General features: G+C 46.0%; 1 protein-coding gene across 1 annotated transcript in view; it reads left to right on the top strand.

Moving 5' to 3' along the window:
• The first annotated feature begins 7,527 nt into the window (after window positions 1-7,527).
• The window catches only part of LOC103286355 (paralemmin-2), a 122,786-nt gene continuing 106,201 nt past the window's right edge, over window positions 7,528-24,112 (top strand). The window contains exon 1 of the mRNA XM_054726886.1: window positions 7,528-7,646. Coding sequence (XP_054582861.1) covers window positions 7,602-7,646 — 45 coding nt within the window. The 5' untranslated portion in view covers window positions 7,528-7,601. The remainder of the gene's footprint in view (window positions 7,647-24,112) is intronic.

Genomic DNA, 24,112 nt, shown 5'->3' on the forward strand with positions numbered 1-24,112 from the left:
TAGCTGCCCTGCTAACTCTCCCCATGGGGACAGACACTGCTTTCACTGCGGAGGCTTGGAGAGCTGCAGGGTCCATTTCTGAACAGCTGGGCCAGACTTGGGAACTCATGGGAGTCTGGGAACTGCTTTCTCTAATACACAAGATCGGAGTCTCGTTTGTGCTCACACCCTTCTCAGAAGCCAAGGGTGCCCGACACGACAATGAAAACATGTTCCTTCTCCTTTGTCAAGTCAGCACATGCTCCATCCTAGGGGCTTGAGGAGGGGCTGCCTTCCATGTGCTGGAGTTCTCCAGGGCTCCTGGCTCCCACTCAAGCCCCGCCTCTGTTTCATTCCCCCCCCCCCCCCACTCTCTCCAAGGATGCCTTCCCCTCCAGTGGGATAAATTTAGCTCTGAATGAATGCAAAAGAGGAGAGCACATTCATGTAAACACAGACCTAATAGCTTTCAAATAGAGGCCTAACACACACACACACACACACACACACACACACACACACACACACACGTGGCATGAAAGATCCAAGGTTTTCTGTTTCCTGCTCTCCTGCTTCTCTCTGCTTCCATCTGATACTGGGGATCCCTGCACACTTTTCTGCACTTATTGAAGCAAATTAATAGGTCGATCAGAACATGGGGCTGTTTGTCTTCAAACAGATAAAACAGAAGTCACTTGGGTGACTAAGGAATATCGAGAAGTCAGAGAGAGCCCCAGTGGTGTTGGTCATTTTCATTTATTGGTTTGATCATCGTAGAAACCCATCGGAAACTTGGAAGCTTCTTTGTCTTATGTGCTAGTGGAGTCTTTTCTCCTGGTGGGTGGAGCCAGCAGCTGCTGCTGAATGTTGTGTGGTCCTCCAAACACTTCTCTACTGACCTGTCAGCATCTCCCTAAGTCCCTAACGTCCCTCTGACTGTAGTCCTTCAAGCACACAGAGCATTTCTAGTTCTCAAAGCACTTTCTCACTCATGGGTTCCTTTAGTCCTTATAAGAACCTTATGGGGAAGCTAACTATCCCTAGTCCTAGTTTACAAATAGGAAACCTCAGCTCAGAGTGGTTGAGTGACTGTCTGAGGTCACACAATTAGTGGCTGAGTTAGGATTAGGATCTAGAGGGGAGACTTTGTCTTGTGTTCTTCCTACTCTACTTACAGCTGCTTCTGAGAAAGGCAATTTGTCCAGGAGGCCTCAGCTGGGAGGGTTACATATTAGTCAGGAGCAATTTTTTAGACTGTTATCTCTCAATGATACAGGCTTGGGGCGGGGCGGGGAGGGAGGGCGCTAAACACAAGTTGGATCCATTTTGACAGTGTATGCAGGGTGGGCAGTGTATGCATGGGATATTAAGATGCTGGACACTCCAAAGGGCATCAGAAAGGCTTAACATCCCTAGGTGGTAGGAGCTGAAGCTAGACTTTCCAATTACACTATTTATTCCCCAATCAGGAGGGCACACAAGATGAAGTTGATGGGCCACTGTCCATCCACTGCCAGTCCCACAGGAATCTCTCTCGTCAGCAGTGCTGACTTGCAGAATGTGTACAGCATTATCAAATCATGGCTAACAAAGAAAGTGTTGATGGCCACACTACCAAAAGGCATTCCAAGCTGACAGGGCACATTGTGGTCGTTGTGCTAAGGCAAACTAGACTGTCCTCTAAGCTCTCTGAGAAGCCAATGACCCAGCTGTGTCTGCTGGTGTTAAGAGAACCAGACTGGTCTTCCCAAAGACTTTTTCACTTTGTAGCTAATTCACACCCACACAGAGAGTGGACTCCACCAAGAAGCAGATTTAATGTGTAGGTATGTATAGCTCCTCCAAAATTAAACTTTCCATCTTTTCCTAGGACTGAATCTATCTCCTCTTAAGAGTCTCCTCTTATTCCTTCTTATTTATAATGATTAAATTGATCTATTCCAAAAGATAAGATTGTAGGTATCTAAGAATCATGTAAAGGAGAGTCTGGTGAACAAATTTCTAGATAGCAGATGACACAGAGAAGAATCATCCCTTTTAAAAGATGCAAAGAGAGAAGTACCCACTAATGTGAGGAACTTTAAGAATACTGAAAGTTCTTTTTTTTTTTAAAAAAGCCTCCATAAAAGGGTGGGTAAAATCAAGTCACTCCTTTGATTGGTCTATGACATTTTTAATGAAGCAATAATTAGGTTGAGTAATTATGACCTAGTGTGGCCACTCTCAAGCATCTCATATCTGTCATTCTGATTTACCACAATATCCCCATGAGGTTAGAGTTATTATCCCATCATTAAAGATGAGGAAAATGAGTCTAAAAGAATTCAAGGTAGTAGTGAGTGTGTCTGAGGACTGGATTCTGACTTGTCTTTAGAGCTCATGCCTTTTCTCTCTCACACCCACCTCCTACTTCCTAAGCCCACAGTTCAAAACTTTTGTCAATAACAAGATTATTATGAACCAACATCTGAATGTCCAAGCAAGGCAAGTGTCGAATGATCTCTCACCATCCAGCTATAATTCCTGATACTCCGTAGAACATCTCAGTTCCTCTATGACTCACAAGTCAATTCACTTTCACTGCCAAAGCTAACCGAGAGAAAAGGAACTCATTAAACTGAAATACTAACATTCCTTTCTAGATAGATTCCCAGTTGTTCATATCGAGTCTGCTATGCAGAGGCCCTAGTCAACATATACCATCCAGACTAGTCTATTGCCCAGGCTGGCACTCTGTTCTCTAACTTCTTTCTCTGTCTTCTTATACCACGGGCACTCCCTATATGAATCTACCCCTCAAATCCTGTTAAAAACAGCACATACTTGAAAGCCCATGAACTTTCCCAAATTGTTCACAACCTCAGGGGCCAAAAGGGTTCCAAGCACCGTTCCCCTCCTTTTGATTCTGTGCAGCCATCACACATGCTATGAATGACCACACATTCTACGAGATCCTAGGCAAAAGAGAGCTAATACAAAACACAAACATTTTAGAGGACGTCGGTGCTCCTTTTAAAATTATTTTGTCAAAGGAAAGCTTCACGTTACTATGAAATTTTACACTCTCTGCTGCTGCTCAACAAGACTTGAACTTTTACTCACTCAATGGGCCTCAGCAACTTGTCTCCCTCTCAGTTTAGAACGCTCCCGTTTTCCCCACAGGCGAATGGGTGGTGATCATTTGTGATTCCCAAAGGACTCATACCCTAAAATAGATTTTGAAAATTTTATTAACAAAACATCTATTTTCGAAAATCTAGCATTCCATATTCTCTCTGTATAAGGCTGTGCAATGCAGCATCTATCAGAAAAACCATTAAACAATAGGGGTAGTGCTTATGCAACACAATTTACTGTCCCAGCAAGAACCAGTGGTTTGTTACATGCATTATGCACTATCGTAACAGATCTTTCCAGGTTTTAGATGTGTGGGGGGGCAAAAGGTCACTGATATTAACACGGGACTAGGAATTCTTTGTAATACCAAGCCGTAGCCTAATGTCTGGCATAGAATAGCTGTACACTAGAAGCTTATGAAAGAATTTGGGGTTATAAATGTCTGGGTTTGTAATGGATTCACTGATTTTTTAAAGGGCTAAACTTAGAGATTTGAGGGGAGAAGTGAGGAAGAAGAGAAAATGTTTTTTCCCTTTGCTCTCTGGCCAAGCATTAGTCATTCATTTCACTTGCCTCTGCTTCACTTAGGATGCTTAGTCACAGGCAACAGAAACTGATTCTAGTGATAGGAGCAGAGCAGGCCTGAGTAGCTCACAGAACAGCTGGGAAGAATAGAGAAGGGCTTGGGCGATGGGCAGGACCAAGAGTGAGCTACCAACCTGAAAGATTTATCTAATGCTGTGTCTTCAAGATCCCTGGCAGGTGCGCACACCTGACTGAGCCCCGACTGCATGCCATGCCATAGGTTCCAGAGGACTTGGGGAAGCAAGCGTCTGGCATTTCCCAGCTTCTGTGGTGAGAGGTGGTGCTGACTCTCACTATGGCTCACAATATGGGAATTCCCTGGAGATGGAAAGGGATTCGCAAGCTAGGCAGCCAACATTTATGAAAGAGTCCACTATACTTCCAGCTGGCTGAAACTCCAGGGTTCAGCATTCTAAATTTCTTCTCTCCTTTGATTTTTTGGCATGCCTGCTTTGACAACCCTCAACACTGAATAAACACAATCACTGCATATCACGGGCCTCAGCTGGTTAAAACCACTGAGGAAGTCTCAGCTGTTTAAAAACCACTAAGGAAGTACACACAACTGGTCATGAGTCTTTTGTCTATATCTAGTAAACTCAGTCCGTACAATGGTTATAAACCCATCTCTAACCCCTTCCTCCCCGCATAGGAACTTAATTCTATACATGTATTCACAGAGATGTGCCCCAGGGAATTCCGATGTATACTTCTGGTTGGCAAACATGTTTTAGTTTTTTTCCCACTTCCCACAGCTTCTTTACAAACCATTTCTATTTTTCCAAATTCCCCCACTGCTATTCCATCAGTCTCAACCAATGGTCCTTCCATTAGCTGGGAAAACTAGGCCATCTAATGCACACTCACTCACTATCAACTTCTCTCTCCTTCAGCTTATAATTTCTTCTTGTCTTTACCCACTCCATTTTCCTGCCCTCCTTTGTTAGTTCTTCTTTCCTAAGGCTAAACGGGCCACCAGTGCTCACATGGATGCTCTTTGGCCAACTCTGAGACCTAATACTTATCTTCCCTTTGACTGTGTCTTTGACCTCATTTCCCATGATGCCTAATCCCCTTTGGTCCTGAAACATTCAAGTCTCACCCGACCTAATAGCCCTCAACTTGACCCTGCTTCCCGTAGACCACCTTCCAGTTCCCCTTGACGCACCCCATCTTCCCTCCACCATCATCCTTCACATCCACGGATTTGAAAGGAGTGGTTTGTTCTATGGATTCTTCATTCTCCACTCTCCATAACTGCTTCCAGGTTCATCCTCCACACACACACGCTGCTCTTCCAGTGTCACCCTGGGCTTCCCCCTGGCCCAAGACAAAAACCTCTTCTTAGTTTGTGTCCTTGACCTCTCAGAAGCATCTGACCCTATTGAAAACCCCTTTCCTCCTGATGTGGCTTTTGGTACAAATAGCCCTCCTAATTTTTTCCTTCTACTCCTCAGATGATACATTCTTGGCCTCCTCGGCTGGGCTTTCTCCTCTTCTTCTATTTTTCCCCTCTGGCCATTCTCATTTCTTTAGCTATAACCTCACTAAATGGCACCCAGATACATGTCATCAGTCCTGATCCTTCTATCCTGAGGTTCAGATCTTTCCAGCCGGTCACTTTTACAGGGTGCTCGGGCCCTTCTCCGACCCCATTTCTTCTCCCTTGACTCCTTTTTAAGAACTTATTGTGGTAAAATATACATAACATAAAATTTACCCAATGAAACCACTTTTAAGTGCACAGTTTGGTGACATTAAGTCTGCCCACGTTGTTGTGCTCCTCTGAGTGTTAAGAACACGGTCTCTGCAGTCTGATCTGAGTTTCAATCCCTGCTCTATGGCGCTGGCTGAGTCTCTCCACCGCTCTGGCCTCACTTTCCTCATCCTGTTATTTTCTACTGCTGTTGGCTCCGCGGTCACTGTCCTGAAGTAATAACAGTTTTGTTTATGTGTGAGCAAACACCCTCAGAGGGCTTGCCTTGCTGGAGCTGGTGCAGGAAGTGAAGAGAAAGTGAAAGGTTTGAAGACACGGATGGGTCTTAGCCAGAAGTAGAAGTTTGGCTATATTGGAATGGGATTGTCGAATCTGGCATTGGCTTGGCTTTATGACACAAACAGCTCCACCTACAACCGTCATGAAAAGGAAGGGAAAAAACAACCAGTGAAAACTGTTTGGGTGGCTGCTTTAGTCTTCAGGGAGGGGAGTAACTGATCATCAAGTGACAGGTAAAATCTCCGTGAAAGTTGAAAAGGCAATTTTGTTGCGTTGTAAGAATTTGCCCAGGAAAGAGGAGATTTGGGGCTTTTTGATGTGCATACCTTTTAAAACATCTTCTTAAATCCTGCATTTGAGAAGCATCAAGGATCTCAAAAGGACACTAATTTTTTGTCGCTGTTTTTTTGGAGGAAAGTCTGCTTATGAATGTTGGGGATTCTAGCAGATCCCTCCTGAATGTTAAGAAATATTTTATTTGGTGGGTTGTTTTTTTTTAGCATTTATTTATTTTTGGACTGATCTTATCCATCTCTCACATCCTGCCCAGTGCCTGTCTCAAAAGATGCGCTCTAGCACTGTCTTCTGTGTTGGTAATAAAGAGGTGAAATATTTAATTTTTAATTAAAAATAATTTTTATTGATTTCAGAGAGGAAGGGAGAGGGAGAGATAGATAGAAACATCACTGGTGAGAGAGAATCATCGATTGGCTGCCTCCTGCGCGCCCCACACTGGGATCCAGCCCGCACCAGGTGACCTCCTGGTTCATGGGTGGATGCTCAACCACTGAGCCACCCCAGCTGGGCAGCAGGTGACGTATTTTAGTGCCGGGATTCTACTTTTTCTTTTAGACTGTATTGAAGTATGGACACTCAAGAATTTCAGCCCAGAATGTCACAGAGGCAGGATAGAGCAGATTGCCCTTTACGAAGCACCTTTATCTCGTTCATTACGGACAACTTTGACCCTCCATTTTTCTCATGAGGAAACAGGTTCAGAGTGGTTAAGTGAGTTGCCCAAGGTTGCACAGCGAATAAGTTGTCCAGCCCAGCCTAGCTGAGCACCAGGACTACAAACACATATGGCCGCACAGGCCTGTTTTGAGCTATACCTTGGCCGGTGGCCTTGATGTTTCAGTACCGCCATCTAGGCATGTGGGCGAGGCAGCCCTTCCCTATTGGAAATGTCCCCACTCGGAGCCCAAGCATCTGACATAAACTAGAGGCCTCAGCTGGACCCGCGTTGGGGAATGTGCACAGCCCTCCCCCCCCCTTTCCCTCCCGCACACACACTTTTTATTACCAGAGGCCCCTTGGCTGGCATCTGCTCCCTGGAGGCGCCCCTTCCTCCTGCTGGGCCCCCAAAGAACGCCAGCTGTGCGCCCTAGCGGCTCGCGGTGCGCCCGCGCCCCAAGTGCCCGCCCGCAGGCGCGCTGCTGTCCGCGCCTTGGGGACCACCCCACTCCCACCCGCGGCGACCGCCCCAAGGTCTCCTGCCCTCCTAGAGCCTCCGGGGGCCGCTTCCGAGGGTCCCGCATACCCCCGGGGGCGGAGCGAGGGCCAAGACGTCGGGGCGGAGAACCAGCACAGGGCCAGCGCGCCCTCCCAGTGGCTGCCCGCGGCCCACGTTCGGACTAGCGCGGCCCGCGGCGGCGGCGGGAGCTGCAGTTAGCGGCGGCGCTGGGGCGCAGCCAGGCGGCCGGGCGGGCGGGGGCCAGAGGCTGAGCCCGGGCCAGCCAGCGGGGCGAGCCAGCCGCGCGCACAGCTCTGCCCGCAACCCCCTGAGCCGATCCCAGCCGCCCCGGGGCTCTCCCCGGGTCTACCTGAGCCCCCCACGAGGTGCCCATCAATTTCCTTGAGTGACTACAGCGTGTTTTTTTTTTTTCTTCTCCTCCTTTCCCCTCCCTGTGTGCCCTTCTCCAGGATGGCAGAGGCAGAATTGCACAAGGAAAGGCTGCAAGCCATAGCCGTAAGTCCACTTTCATTTTATTTTCTTGCTCTATTGTCTGGGATGCAAAGGGACCTGGAGTGTTTTGGGCCATGGACATTCCAGCACAGTAGCCGCGGGGCATGTGTTTGGGGGGCGGGGGGGGGGGGGATAAAAGTCTGTCAAGGCTCAGCTATGCTGCTTTTTCTTTTACAAGTCTGTAGATGGAAAGCCCCAGGCGCGCGTGGGGCTGGGGATTTGAATGTGGAAAATTGGCTTAGAAATAAGATGCTACTGGGCTTTGGGGAAAGACTAAACAGACATTTGGTTGGGGGGAGATGCTGGGGGAGGGGGCGCCGGGGGGACGGTGATTCCTGGAATATTACCACCCAGTGCTCAGTGATACCTCTGACTTCATACACTGGAGAGCGAGCGCTCAGAGACCGGAACGGTGCTGCCATCCTCTCTGCGGAAACGGTTCTCTGCTAAGTGGAAAACCAGCAGTCTGCCCCGCTGCCAGCCACGCGGTAGAACCTCCTCCCTGAAACCAAGCAGAAGCGTTAATTTTCCCTGATCTACTTGATATTGACAAGGGCACTGGCCCCAGCCACCACCCTGGAAGGGTCTGGGGATTTCTCATAGCATATGGGTCCTGGGAATAATATTCTCTTTTGGGTATGGATAGTATAAAAACCTATTTTCAGCATACAAAGGAGTGACCAGTTTTGGCTAATTGTATATGCACTTTTAGAAAAGTGTACCCATATGTATTTTGGTGAGAGGGGCGGGGGGGGGAGGAGGAGAGAGAGAGAGAGAGAGAGAGAGAGAGAGAGAACTCTTGGAGACTGCCTAGATTTGAGCAAGCTTCCACAGTGTTGCCAATGATCTACAGATGTGGTATTTTTACTGGAGCCACCACAGCTGGATTATATATTTCCTTTGCAGATGAGGGAATGATTACTGCTGCTATATGAAATAATAACAATTAAAAGAGAAGGTCTGTTAACATATTGGCATACAGGAATCTCCAGACATTTTTCTACTTAAGTACTTTTTTTCCCCCTTTTGGTCCAGGAGTTCCCTGGAAACACATAAATTTATTGGAGAAATAGTGTGTAATGCTTTGGAAGCAAAGCGTATTAAAGTGTTTTTAAAATCCTCTGGACAGCTTCTTCATTGGGAAAAAGGCATGCCGGCCCTTCTTTTTTTTGTTTTTTTTTAAAGAAGCATTTGATATGGTGTCCGTGGCTCTGAGACCCTCTTTATCAAACTCTTCAAATCTTAAATGTCTTAGAGAGTTTCCCACTGAAGTGAGAGAGTTTGTTGGCAATGTTGAAATACTGTGGTTTGCCCATCGAGCAATCTTTGAGTTCCTGGTCCTCAGGAGGGCTGCTCTTTCTTTTCTGCCCCTTCCCCTTTGGGATTGTGCATTTTGATGGTTAACGAAGTTGTTTCTGGTTCCTGAAGCGAGCGGCCAGGCAGCGTGGCCAGTGTGCCGTGCGCTCGATAAGAATGGAGACATTCAGTTGTTGGTGCCATGTAGCTGGTGGGTGTTTTTATATCAACTGAATAATAGGCTGCTTGAACCGTCCCTGAAGTGGCTGCTCCAGAGAACAGTCGGTTGCCCCCACAGGCTGCTGCTGAAAGTTCCCAACAGTTGGCACAGTCTCTGCCTTTGCACGACCAGCTTTGCTGGATGCCCGAGGAACAGCTGAGCTTCATGAAAGGACTTGCTTTCTGAACGGGGAGCCGGGAGCAGCCAACACCGGGGCCACCCGTTTCCAAGCGGGGTTGGGTAATCCCAGCAGGGCCAAGTGGAGTTTCGAGAAAGATCTAGACAGTCTTTTAGAATTCTCCTGAGTGTGTGAGAAGAGTGAACACAAATGCTCGTGCTTTTTTTAGTTATGGCCTTGAGTTTCCCTTGGTACCTGGGAAGCTGTTGATGATTCTCTTGAATGTATCAGCCTCAGTGAAGTACAGGGTTCCCCCAAAATGTATAGACCGTGTTTATTAAAATACATTTCACTTAACAGCCATCAGTTGTTAAAGTGTGTGTACATTTTGGGGGGACACCCTGTATATGTTATTGTCAGTGCAGGTTTTCTAACAGTGAAATCACTCTGTAATTGTGTGTGTGTGTGTGTGTGTGTGTGTGTGTGTGAGAGAGAGAGAGAGAGAGAGAGAGAGAGAGAGAGAGAGAGAGAGGAGGAGTGGGAGTGGGGGTCTTGTGACCATATCAGTCATTCACTTGGCCATGCTTTGGCTTTAGTGCACACTCTCCAATCCAGCAAACCCCGCCTCTCTGCCACCTTCTTACAGTTTCCCGGGGTCCCTGAGGCGCTCACAAGCCCGCCCTCAGAGCCTCGCTCTCCGGGAGTCTCAATGGAGATCGGAGGGAGGATGAGGATCTCACCTCTTCACCAGCTTGGGCTCCTCTCCAAGAGGCAGAGCGGATAGACTGGGACTGCAGTCAGTAGGTCTTGGGCGGTTTTTAGTCCGGGTCTCAGTTCCGTCATCTATAAGATGGACTCATGAGTTCGACCTCTCTATGACATAGGAGATGAAGGACCTGGCAATACAGTTGCCATGGGATGGTGTTGAGGCAGAGCCCCCAATTCTTGTCAGCACTGCTGCCTTGTCCTGTGGGGGTCAGAGGCAACCTGTCTGAAGGGGAAAGTCTGAATAGCCATTTTTATCCTCTCCTTTCACTCACTGAAGGCCAGGGCTCTGCCCAGAGTCACTTCCTCTGGCTGATTCAGACACAGGTGCAGTGAGGTCACCTGAGGATTCATTCAACATGTACCTGCAGAGTGCTTCCCCTGGGACATTACTGGCAACACCCAAAAGCCAGTGTCCCCAAGTTTCAGCCACCAGGAAGAAGATTTTACCCCTTGTGCACCAAAGTTCTGGAAGGTTTGTGAGCAGCATAGCTGTCATCTGAAGAGAATGAAATACCCCAAAAACTCTGGCTCTTCAACCGAATCTTCCAGTTGAGGCCAGAGACCAGTCAATGAGCACAGGTGAATCTCGTTCTGTGTCCTGCCAAAAGCAGCACAAAGTCCATCGCCGATCACTGTCTCTGCTCCCAGGTGCCCCTTTCATCTGCAGGGACACTCCCCACTCCCAAAGCTGTGAAGTTAGAAGACAGCAAAAAGCTTCTGTGGCAGAATGAATGTGAGTGACAGTTCCAGTGACTAATAATACAATTGTCGTTTATGGAACATTATTCAGCAAGGCACCGTGTGATATGCATTTGTTTGCTTTTTCACCTTAAGCTGTTAACAGTCTAACGAAGGAAATAGAAAAGCACATAAACAATACAGTGCAGAGCCAGGAGCCCTGATGCAAATGAGCGCACACGTGGGGCCTGTCAACCACCTTGGAGGACTTGTGAACCCTTCCCCAGGGAGGAGGTACTTGAGCAAGGTTTGAATTTGGGGTAAAATAGAATATAAAGTACTAACACCGTGACCTTCCCAATGAGCAGAAGGCATTTACTTATTTGTTGTTATTAGGTTTTTTATTTTTGTTATTTATTTGGATCAGTTAGTATGAGAAAGGAAGAGCCAAAGATATGAAGAAGCTAAGTCCGTCGGTAATGGTACAAGCTCAGTAATAAGACTGAAGTGCATTTTAACACCCACGCTGTCATTTAATCCTAATAACAAACCGATGAGGTGGGAACAACTATGTTACCCATGTTTTATAGATGAAGAGCCCAACATTAACAGATAGTGTCAAGCCAGGATTTGAACCCACCCTGCAGGGCACTGGAGCCCCTATATTGACTGTTACTCTGAACTGCTCCCAAGTGGTGGCAGCCTCTCACGACTTTCCCATGAGCTCGCTGTGCAGCTGTTTCTAGCAGCCTCCGTGTGTGCCCATGCGGGAGGAGCAGACTGACTCAGGAGCACTGGGACAGTCCGAGACAGACCAGGAGGCCCACATCCTTTTGAGAATCTTCCAAGCTGAGTTTTCAGTGCGTGGGAACACCCCATGGAAGCTGGAACTGCATGAGTAACATTCCCTTGGGGAAGAAGTGCTGGGTCTCAATGGAAACCAACTCTGGGGGAAGATGTTGTGATATCTGCACACCCAAGAGGAAGAGAGTCTTCCTTGGGCACATGCGAAGATGACTGAATGTTACGGAGCTGGTCTTGGGCAAAAGTCCTCAGAGCCAAATGGATAAGGCCTCGGGCCTGCTCCAGGGACCAACGTGAGTGTGTGCGTATGTGCTGAGATAGGAAATGTCAATCTTGCCTACTCTCAGTCTTTAGTAAACGTTGTCATTTAATCAGAATAACAAAAATGGATATTTTGCATTTGTACAGCACTTTATGTTTTTTAAAAAAACCTACACATTACCTTAATTCGGAACTGTTCGAGGTCGGTCTCATTATCTCCACTTTACAATTGAACACGCAGAGCTATCCGAGCTCACACAGTGACATGTGGAGGAACTGTATTCAGTCCAGGCTCTCCTGACTCTCAGTTCTTTGTGTTAGTGGCACACCTGGCCTTGGATGGGCGCTCTGCGAGGGGCTGGAGCTGCCATAGGATCTTCGGAGCTAGAGTCCTAGGAGAGCGGGGGAAGGAACGGGGTGAATTTGGGGTTACGTGGGCTAGGACGTGCCTCTTCGGAATCTTCCCTTTCCTGAGTCTCACTTTGGGCCCCTGTCCCTCTTGAAACGCTTGCCTCAAGAGTGCAGGAGGTGGGTCTGTGGCTCTACCTTACCCTGTTTTCTGTTGAGAAGGCCTGTGTGTAGGTGGGTAGTGCAGGCTGGCTCTGCCCTGCACTTTGCAGAGAAACACTTTCGGTGTTTCCTTGGATTCATCTCTCAGTGCCTCTTCATAAGGCCTTAAGTACCAGGGGTTGGAGTGTGGGACCAGGGGCCAAGGAGGCCAAGCATCCTGCTTTTCCCCAAGCCTCTTAGATGGGCCTGCATAGCCTGAGCAAAAGATCCAGCCCAGCCCCACTGCCCAGGTCAGGGATCCCTCAGGGGGTTAACAGACTTAAACCCAAGCCTACAGTAACAAAAATGACAATATTATGGGGGCCACCCCCATACATGTGCCCTGTAAATCTCTTCCAGTGGCAGGCAGCTGGCAAAGGACTGGAGGATTGAATATGCTGGCCCCTTATTTGTTATCTTCCCTTTCAGAGACACAGATGATGCCCTGCTTCTAAAGTTCCAAGTCAAGATCCCCAATAATGGGTTGCTCAGGACATTGGTGCTGAGGAAGGGGTCACCCCAGCTAGTCTGTAGGGCCACCCAGCAGATAGTTAACACTTGGAGCCCCTTTGGAGTCATTGCCGGCTCTGGGAGGGCTGAGGCAGGCCTTGCACAAACATTCACAAGGGTCATACACCTCTCTAGCTGCTTTTTTGTGTGTCTCTGAATAGTTCAGGCGTTAGCTTCTTGGGGCCAAAGAGCAGCTTTTTGGGCAAGGGCCTGAGAAATATAGAAGTCATTATTAAAAAGCCACCAGGAGGCTTGTGGGTTATGATTTGTCAATATTTAGAGGAAAACCAGGGCTCAGTAGAGGCAATTCTACATTTCTTTGGGGCTACTCAACACTTCTGGGAACCCTGCTGTTCGTCCTTGGTAGTACCCACATTTTATCACTGATCCTTTTGGAGATGTTACCAACTTGCTTGGCAGTAAGAGTTGGTCATCATGTGGTTTGACATTGACTGAGACATCAAATGGGCATTGACCATGGTCCCTTGGGCTGGCAGTACAAGTTAATGAGCATGGATTCTGGTGTCCAAAGCCTTGGCTCAAGTTTGACTAGTGTCTGTATGACTTTGCTGTGTCTCAGTTTCCTCACCTGTCAGATGGGCATAATGATCTTACCCACCTCATGGAATTACTGTGAAAGTTATTTGAGAATTTAATGTGAAATGCTCAGAGCAAGGATGCAGGGAAAAAAGTGTTCTATTTATAATAAGTGAATCCATAACTCATGCATCTTTATATAGAAAGTGGACACCAAGGGCTAAAGATGAAGACTATTCAACTCAACATTTTTGCCAAGCTGGGAAATTTCATATAGTAACTGCTGAAAGTTTCCAACACACGAGAAGAGTAATAACAATAAAAACAATTGTGTACAGTGGGCAGGCGTTGCAAAAGGCTCTGGCGGCCAGCACAGTAACACAAATGAGTGACATAGACGGAGTGGGAAATTGTGAGAACCTAGAAGGCAGATTCAGTTTTGATATAGTTCATTTATCCCATGTGAGAATGTGGACACAATAAACTTTCTTTCGGTCAACAGGTCGACCTTTTGTGACCTCCAGATGTAGGTAGAGCTTGAACTTTACAATGTGCTTTCCTTATGCGTGACTTATTTGAATGTCATAAGGATACCGCGCCCCTCTAGATCTTTCATAATGTTACAGCAGCAAGTTGCATTTTCACCAGGACTTTGTGAGTTTGGTCTCCAAATATTTGGATCATTGGGGAAAAAAGTGCTTTTTGCTATATCTTTTGATATTATGTCAGCTCCTTGCAATCACTGACATTGTATCTCAGAATACTCCCATCTAGGTAGGTGATTGCTGTCTCAAAATTAACAGAAAAATTTAAAAAACAATTAATACCTTGAAATGAGTAAGTCCTGTTATTATAGAAGTATCTTTGAGAACAAGGTATGCAAATCTGAGCCTATCACATATCACTCAGGGTGTGTGAGATGATTTCAGTGTATTACTCTCAAGTAATAGATAATATAGGGACATCCAACTGGGCTTAGAACTTCTAATAATAGGAGCAACTTGGGCATAGACTTTTTGCCAGAAATGGAGGGACACAGATTCTCAAACTTTAGTGCATTAGGATCACCTGAAGGGCTCTTTAAAACACAGATTGCTGGACTCCACTCCCAGAGTGCTTTTGGGGTCAGTAGGTCTGGGTGGAGCCTGAGAATTTGCATTTCTAGGGGTGCTGCTCCCAGCCCTAGCTGCTGCTCTGGGACATACACTTTGAGGTCCCTGATGAAGAGGTAGAAGACACATGGCCTGAGTCTTGATATGTGCCACATGCCTGTAATGACATGCTCAAGGGTTTGTGAGGTGTATATATTTTGAAGAGGTGATGTGGAATAAAAGACCACATTCAGTCTTAATTAGTGAGAGCTTAAACATAGCTCAGTTTGAGAGAGATGGAATTGTGTTCCTTTCGCATCAAGAGGAGGTCTTTGTCTTGGGACTTGCTATAATCTATTTACATAAAGTGATTTTTTTGTTCTGATTGTTGGTCACTTAAAGATACCTGTTTGAAGGGTCTGGTTGGGATTGGCTGATCAAAACGATGGACAGCAAAACTCACTTGGGGAGGTCCTAGGGGGTACCTTGGTGAGACAGGAAGTCATGCAGTAGAGCAGACACCCAGCAGTGCAGTGGGAGGCCTTTTGAGAGAGATGTACCATACATATTATGATGCCATAGAATCTCAGGGGTCCTCAAACTTTTTAAACAGGGGGCCAGTTCACTATCCCTTAGACCGTTGGAGGGCCGGACTATAGTTTAAAAAAAAAAAACTATGAACAAATTCCTATGCACACTGCACATATCTTATTTTGAAGTAAAAAAACAAAACGACAAAAACACCTGCATGTGGCCTGCGGGCCGTAGTTTGAGGACGCCTGCCATAGATGGAGAGGTCCCCTTAGCAGATCAGCCAATCAAGCCTTGTGGCAGCCACTCCAGCCTGCAGACACGGAATCTCAATGCAGCTGCTTTGCGTGTGGGCAACTCTAGCAAGATACCGGGAGGAGCAGTAATTGAAGCTTATTTACTGAATGATGGTCAGTGATTCTCCTAGGCCAGTCTGGGTGCACACAAGCATGGCTTGTCGTTGGCTTATCAAAGAGGAGTTTATTCTTGCAAAGATGTCATACAGGCTTCCCTCACCCTTTTTTACAGCAGCCACTGTTTGAGCCAAACCTTCATATTCAGAAGGACTCATCCTCACCCAGGCTCTTCTCTGCCTTAAAACACAAAACGTAGAGGCCACACTGTACAGATGAGGCCTAGGAGAGCTTGGGTAGATGGTGGGCAATGGCCGTGGGGTGAACTTCAGAGAGGAAAGTTCACATATGCGGGCTGTGGGGCTGGGCGAGTCCCGCACAGCTGAGACCTATTTCTGACAGGAAATGCCAGCAGAAGCAGAGGTTTGTGTGGGGTGGTGCATGCTGGAGCGACATGTGCCCTTGGTTAATTATTATGTCAGTCTTTTTCATTAGTCTCATGTTGAATTAAAATCTTCAAAAGGAGATTATGAAACACATACACACACAGAGACAGACACAAAGACCAGCCTATTTCCATAATGCTTGAGCATATGTTAAAAATACTCTGGGGTTAGTCCTTGACTCTAGTGTCAGAGCTTCTGTAGCGTCATACGGACTGAGCTAGAAGAAAGGAAGAGCAGCCTGGTGCCTTTCCCTTGCCTCAGATGGAAGGGGAAAGAAAAGCCACATGCTCCCCCAAGATGAAAGGGCGGCAGGCCATATGTCAGAACTCATCTCCCTGCCCATCGTTTCCCTTCGGGCGGCCTATGTTACTATCCTGCGGGCTTTTGGGCTCTTAAGAGTCTGTGCTACCAAGTGTCTTCCAGGCATGTGTAAAACCTGCCCTCACTTTTTTTTTTCTGAATTACACTGGTTTACTTACTATTCTAGGTGGGTGGGATTCCCCACCCCCACCCTTTCTTCTAAATTATAACCAGTCATCTGAGTATTCACTTTATTTTTAAATTCAGGGCTGAAACTTAAAACGTTGAGGGTTATAAAAAAAAAATGTTCTTCTTAAGCAAAAAACATGCTTGAAGATTTAACCCCTTTGGTGGTCGGCAGGGGATCTGCTTTCTTTGAGTTTGAGTGATAATGCCAACAACTTTGAGGCAACTGGATACCACCCGGGGCTTCAGGATGTGGGCAGCTGTGACAGTGTGCCTGTCCCACATGTGACATGATAGATAGCCTGGGGTCTAGGACAGGTGGTGGCTCTTGGCTGAGAGGCATGGAAGCAATCCAGTGGCTTCCCCCATGCTCCTGGTTAGTCTTTTTAAATTTTAATTTACTTCATTGCTATTCTTTGCATGTTGCTAAAATCCCTTGAAATTAAATCTTTTAAAATCTTAAAATCTAATACTTAGAGGAATATTATGATTTTTATACAGTTTTGTTGTTAACCTTTTAGTCTTTAGTTTTTATCTCTCCCCTCTCCCAAGACAGTGGAAAACACAAAGAAAGGCTCTGGCTCTTTCTTGCTTTACTTATTCTTTTCTTTTTCAATTACAGTGCACATTTGTTACATTCAGTTGTAAAACATAGTGATTAGGTATTTTATAGATCGTACGAAGTGATCACCTCAATAAGTCTAGTACCCACCTGGCACCATACATAGTTACTACAGTATTATTGACTATATTCCCTGTGCTATACTTTATATTCTGCGACTATTTTAGTAACTGGCAATTTCTGCTTTTTAATCCTTTTCATGTTTTTCACCCAGCTCCTGAGCCCCCTCTCATCTAGTGACCACCAGTTTGTTCTCTGTATCTGTGTGTTTGTTTCTGTTTATTTTGTTCTTTAAGATTCCACGTATAAGTGAAATCATATGGTATTTGTCATTATCTGTCTTATTTCTCTTAGTATAATACCCTCTAGGTCTATCTATGTTGCCACAAATAGTAAGATTTTATTTTTTTAAGGCTGAATAATATTCCATTATATTTATGCACTACATCTTCTTATCCATTTGTCTATCTATGGACACTTAGGTTGCTTCCATATCTTGGCTATCTACACTAATAAAAGTGAAACATGCTAATTGACTGTACCTTCGTGACGCTTGCCAGCCAATCAAGAGTGAGTATGCAAATTAACCCAACAAAGATGGCAGGTTAATTTGCATACGCAGGCGCTGAGTGGCCAGGGGTGGGGTGGGATGCTTGCATCATCGCCATAGCAATGACGCAGGCATTCCACACCACCCCAGCCACTTGGGGCCTCTGGGCAGCGTGGGAAGGTGGAAAGGCGGTTCCAGCCAGAGCGAAGGCGGTGCCAGCAGCCAGGGGAAGGAAGGCCCATTCTTGCACGAATCTTCGTGCATTGGGCCTCTAGGTGTAAATAATGCTGCAATGAACATAGGGGGACATATACAATTTTGAATTAGTATTTTGAATTTCTTCAGATAAATACCCAGAATTGGAATCATTGGGTCACAAGGCAGTTCCATTTTTAATTATTTAGGTAACTCCATACTGCTTTCCACAGTGACTGCACCAATCTGCATTCCTACCAACCCTGCACGAGGTTTCCCATTTCTCCACAGCCTCCCCGACAACTATTTTTTGTTGATTTATTGATGATAGCCATTCTGAAAGGTGTGAGGTGATATCTCATTGTGGTTTTAATTTGCATTTCTCTGATGATTAGTGACATTAAGCATCTTTTCATGTGTCTTTTGGCCTTCTGTATATCCTCTTTGGAGAAATGTCTGTCCAGGCCCTCTGCCCATTTGTTAATCAGATTGTTTTTGGTGTGAAATTGTATGAGTCCCTTATTTTTTAAATATTAACCCTTTATCTGAGTTTCTATGGCCTGACTTGTCAATCAGATTTGGTAATACTTGCTGCCTATAATGGGATGGGAAGTGGTTTGAAAATTTCTTTGCCCCAATACCGTGGTTGGCAAACTGCGGCTCGTGAGCCACATGCGGCTCTTTGGCCCCTTGAGTGTGGCTCTTCCACAAAATACCACGGCCAGGGCGAGTCTATTTTGAAGAAGTGGCGTTAGAAGAAGTTTAAGTTTAAAAAATTTGGCTCTCAAATGAAATTTCAATTGTTGTACTGTTGATATTTGGCTCTGTTGACTAATGAGTTTGCCGACCACTGCCCCAATAGAACTGCGAGGCATGAAAGAACTAAAAACTGGAAAACAATATGGAGGTTCCTCAAGATGTTAAAATGGAACTAGCATATGACCCAGCAATCCTACTTCTAGGTATATATACCAAGGAAATAAAATCACTCTCTCAGAGAGAGAGAGATCTACACTCCTATGTTCATCGAAGCATTATTCATAGTAGCCAAGATATGAGAAGACCTGTGTCTATTGACAGAGAATGGGTAAAGAAAAATGCGGTATATATATAAAATGGAATATTACTTAGCCCTAAAAATAAGAAAATTATGCCATTTGTGACCATGTGAATCTACCTTGCAGACATTATGCTAAGTGAAATAAGCCAGACACAGAAAGACAAATACCATGTGATCTCACTTACATGTGGAATCCTATATAATAAAAGACTAATATGCAAATTAACCAAACAGTGGAATGACCAGTTGCTATGATGTGCACTGACCACCAGGGGGCAGGCGCTCAGTGCAGGCGCTGCTCAGCCAGAAGCCAGGCTCACAGCTGGCGAGGGCAGTGGTGGTGGCAGGAGCCTCTCCCACCGCTGTGGCAGCGCTAAGGATGTCCAACTGACGGCTTAGGCCTGCTCCCCGGCAGTCGGACATCCCACAAGGGCTCCCAGACTGCAAGAGGCTGCAGGCTGGGCTGAGGGACTGCCCCACCCCACCCACCCCTGGCCCCGAGTGCATGAATTTCGTGCACTGGGCCTCTAGTCTAAAATAAAGTCAAACTTACAGTAGTAACTAAGAGCAGATTGGTGGTTAGCAGAGGCTAGGAAGTGGGGAAAGGAGAGATATTGATCAAAGGGCACAACTTTCAGTTATAAATGAATAAATTCTGGAGACCTAATATACAGCATGATGACTATAGTGAAAAAAAAATGTTACATGCTTGACATTTGTTGAGAGAGTAGATTTCAAGTGTTCTCATGACACACAAGGAAATGGTAACTGGGGTGATGGATGTGTTAATTATCTTGATTGTAGTCATCATTTCATAATATATGTATATCAAGCGATTATGTTGTACACCTTAAATATATACAATGTTTTTGGTCAACCATATCTCAGTAAAGCTAGAAGACATGATCAGTTAGAAAATACAAAGCTCTTAAAGCTCACAGACAATATGGGTGGACCCGAGAGGAAATACTGCTACTCCTGCAAACAAGTAAAATCCCACTGCAGAAGAGTGAGGGGCCCATCATCGTGAGCCCAGCATCTCTCCGTCTTGACTTGTCACTGCTTCTGCCTGTGGGTGAGTCCAGCCTTCCATCTGCTCCAAGCCTGGGTCCACAGAGAAAAGCTGGAAGCAGAGTGGCTTAGCAGAGGAGGGGCAGGAGCAGGACATCACCCATAGGGAGACGGGGCACATGGGAGCTCAGAAAGTGAGCAAAAGATGGGAACTTTGTTCTGTAGCTTCTTGTCAGGGGAGAGAGGAAGGGCCTCCCAGTTCCTAAGAGCTTCCTTGTGCAGACACCCTGCTGAACCGCTACACTAGGCGTCAGAAACCAGATATGCACAGGTGCCAGGCTGATTTAAGCTGAGTTTTGGGGACTGTGGTGACCAGGAGAGGATGTGCTCCCCCGGGGACAGGCAGCACTCACCTCCAGCTGATGGTCCTTGGAGGGAATACAAGCCCAGGACCTTCACCTTTTTCAAAAGAACCTGGAAAGCTAGCTATGTTGGTGTTGTTAATCCTCACCTGAGGATATTTTCCCATTGATTTTTTAGAGAGTGGAAAGGAGGGAGGGAGGGAGGAAAAGAGGGAGGGAGGGAGGGAGAGAAGGGAGGAGGAGGAGGAGGAGAAAGAGAGAGAGAAGCATCAATGGAGGAGGAGGAGGAGGAGGAGGAGGAGGAGGAGGAGGAGGAGGAGGAGGAGGAGGAGGAGAGACATCAATGTGAGAAAGACACATCGATTGGTTACCTACTGCACCCACCCCGACCAGGGTCAGGAATCGAACCTGCAACCCAGGTATGTGCCCTTGACCAGAATCGAACCTGTTACCCTTTAGTCTGTGGGCCGATTCTCTACCCACTGAACCAAACTGGCGAGGGCCACATCTGTGAATTTTAACATGTGTGGAGTTGTATAACCACCAGAACAGTCATGTATAACCACCAGAACAGCCCCCAGGACTGTCCCCAGGAAGCATGCACTGTGTTTTAAATCGTGTCAAACACTGGAATGTAAGTACTTCTGCTTGGCCCAACTTGGCACCCTGACTTTAAGGATTCTGAGAACAGTCAGGAGTGGGAGGGAAAACCAGGACAAGAAACGGGGCTTCCCAGTCTGTGGAGGATGACTGTTTCATAATAAATACCCCTCCCATACCTGGAACAGATGTGCACTTTTCCCCACTAAATACCTCCTGCTCTAGCCTGGCTCCTTTATTCACTGTGCTCTACCAGGCTCATCACATTTAGCAACTAAAAATAGGAGGATGCCAGTTACTGCATGGGACAGACTTTTATATTAAAAAAAATTACTTGTTGGTTATCTGAAATTCAGATTTAAATGGTGTCCCCTGTTTTATCTGGCAAGCTCATCCCCTTCACATACACTCTGCATTTACAGCTTTGTTGAGAAACCACATTTTCCAGGCCTGTGCTTCACTCCTCCATGGAGCGTGTGAAAATACTCAGTTTTAAATTATAATGTGTTTGTAGGGAGCTAGGACATGTATTGGAAGGTTAAGAGTGCCTCCTCAGCCCTGGCTGGTGTGGCTCAGTTGGTTGAGCGTTGTCCCATGCACTGAGAGGTCACTGGTTCAATTCCTAATCAGGGCACATGCCCGGGTTGCTGGCTTGATCCCTAGTAGAGGGCATGCAGTAGGCAGTCAATTGGTGTTTCTCTCCCTCTCCCTTCCTCTCGCTCAAAAATCAATAAAAACCTTTTTTTAAGAGTGCCTCCTCTATACATTAATGTGTTTTCAAGCAATGTGTTGTGACCATTCGACATATCCTTTCTGGAGAATAAGAAATGGCCTAATGTGCGTTTGAGGGAGGAATGCAACTAGATTTCAGAAAGTGGTGCATTTCCCAGCCACTCTCCACCCCCTACCCTTGGCCCAACCTTGAGATAATGTAAAACTGCAAAGACTAAACAAGAAGATTGTTCGCTCTGGGTGAGTTTAAAAATACCACTGGAATGCTAGCCTTCAGCAGGCCATATATCTTATACTACATTGAGCAAGATGGGGCCTTGTGGCGTGTTGCAAATGAAGCGCGCAGTAGTTACAACCGGATCATTCCCAGCCTGGCTGTTTTGGTAGTCAGTGCTGTGATGGTTGATTTATTTGTCTTGTTTGTTTGTTCTTTCATTGATCAGTTTTACTGGCGTGCTCTCAGGACTATAAGGAGACAAGAAGGGAAATCAATATTATATGGCAGTTTCAGAATTAACAATGAATGGAAATTCCAATTTGCTGTCTAGTCCAAGGGCCAGAAAACAATTGCCCGTGAGCAATGCATTGTTGATACATTTCTAAGTGGTTGGGGAAAAAAATTTTAAGAATATTTTATGACATGTGGAAATTATATGAAATTCAGATTTCAATGTCCACAGATAAAGTTTTATTGGAACACAGCCATTCCCCTTCATTAAGGTATTGTGGTTGGCTGACTTCATGCTGAGCGGAGCTGGGTAGTCCCAGCAGAGACCATATGGCCTGCAAAGCCTAGGTTATTCACCATCTGATCCTTTATAGAAAAACCTTGCCAACCTTTGCTCTGGATAGCAAATCTTCTCTGAGGCTCTAGGAATCTTTTAGCTAAAGAAATAGCTGTTGTCTCCTTGCTGGCAGTCAAAACAAGAAGGCATCTCCGACAACCTTTTCACTGTTTTCAGGGCTGCCACTGTGAGAAACTTGCATTCACTAAAGAGCTCACGTGGGAGTTTTGCTGCTGTAGAATTTTCTTGTAGAGCTTCCTTCCTCTCTAAGCCAACTGAAGTTTGTTTGTTTTTTCGAAAGCCAGAAACCCTGATCTCTTAGAGGTAATGATTTGGCCCATCTAAACATGTCATTACATTTAAAAGCATTTTTTTTTCTATTGATAGAGACTGAAAGGATAGAGGAAAAGCACCGCTGATTCTCCAGATCATTTTTCTTTCTCCCCAGAAATTGCTAAAACCCTCATTCTGCTCCCCTGGGGACTTTAAGGGTCAAGTGTCAGAATGGGAGTCAAAGAACACGCCCACAATATTCCCTGAGTCTGAGCAGGAAGCCAGCAAAGAGTAACTGACCAGCCATCTCCTCATTCGTCACCCGTTAGCCCTTCACCAAGGGTCAGTAACCTCATGGAGCCCATAGGGCCAATGCCTGCATTTGCAAATGGCATGACCTCAGGTTCAAGCTGCTGGTGGCCTACGGTGGCAGAGTCCACTCTGGCCTCTGAGTCATCCAGTGCTTCCTTTCTGCCCCCATTCCCTTTCGTGTTCAAAAGGGCCAGCTGTGATTTTGATTCTTGTCTTCCTGGAAATTTACAAAGGGACTTTGGTGCTTTAGTAAATATTTTCAACTTGTCCAAGGTTCTGGAAGATAGCAGAGCCATAATTGTGAAATCAGGTTAAAAAAATGATGAATACAGTACTTGGGCTGGCCACATGAACATGCTGGACTGAGTGGCAGTGTGGACACTCGTGGCTGCTCACTCTGAGCAAATGGACGGTTTTTCCCTTCTGGTCTTATATACACTTGACCATGACATTCTCTATCTGGGCTACTTCTGAGAAGCAGCTTAGAGAACAGGAAGCCAACCCTGTCGTGTAGGGTTTCTCAACTATTGACATTTTAGACCAGATCATTCTTTGCCCTGGGAGGCTGTCCTCTGCATTGTGAGATGGTTAGCAGTATCCTGGGTCTCTATCTAGTAGATGCCAATAGCATCGGTGCCACTTCATGACAAGCAAAAACGTCCCTAGACATTGCTGAAAGTTCCCTGGGGGACAAAGCAAACCCTTTGAGAAGTACTGGTGTAGTAAAACATAAGGGGATGACCAGATGTATTTTCCATACTTCCAGCATTAGCGATTCATTGCATTAAGTATTCACTTTCATCTTTATGGCTTCCTTAGGGAATCCTTGGGGATTCATTCATTTAGGCTAAATGATGAATACAGTGGGGATTCATTCATTTAGGCTTGAAGGCTTTTTTATTTTCCAGAATTTCCCATGAAAATGCAAGTTTCTCAAAAAGGATAAAGCTTCAAGCTTAATGGCAAATGGTTTTCATCTCTGTGTCAACGCTGACGGACAGGTAGTAGCGTCCATAGTCCCCATCCCCATTGCATACCTTACTCTGGACCACCAGGGAAGGGGGCATGCACATGAGCCAGGAAGCCTTCGGGTTAATTATTGCTACATGTGAATGTCAAAATAAAAACAACAAACAAAAATGCGCCATCTCTAATTTAGTTCCCTCTGAAACGAAGGTCACCAGATTCCACAATGTGTGGTGGACTTAGTACCTGTGGTTTGCACCGAATGAACACTTCAGGGTTCTACCCAATTTGGACTATTGCGGCTTCCCCAATTCTTTCCCCCTTGGATTATTTAAAGGCTCTACTCACTTCCT

The sequence above is a fragment of the Eptesicus fuscus genome, chromosome 15 (assembly GCF_027574615.1).
Source record: "Eptesicus fuscus isolate TK198812 chromosome 15, DD_ASM_mEF_20220401, whole genome shotgun sequence".
In the NCBI taxonomy this organism is placed as follows: domain Eukaryota; kingdom Metazoa; phylum Chordata; class Mammalia; order Chiroptera; family Vespertilionidae; genus Eptesicus; species Eptesicus fuscus.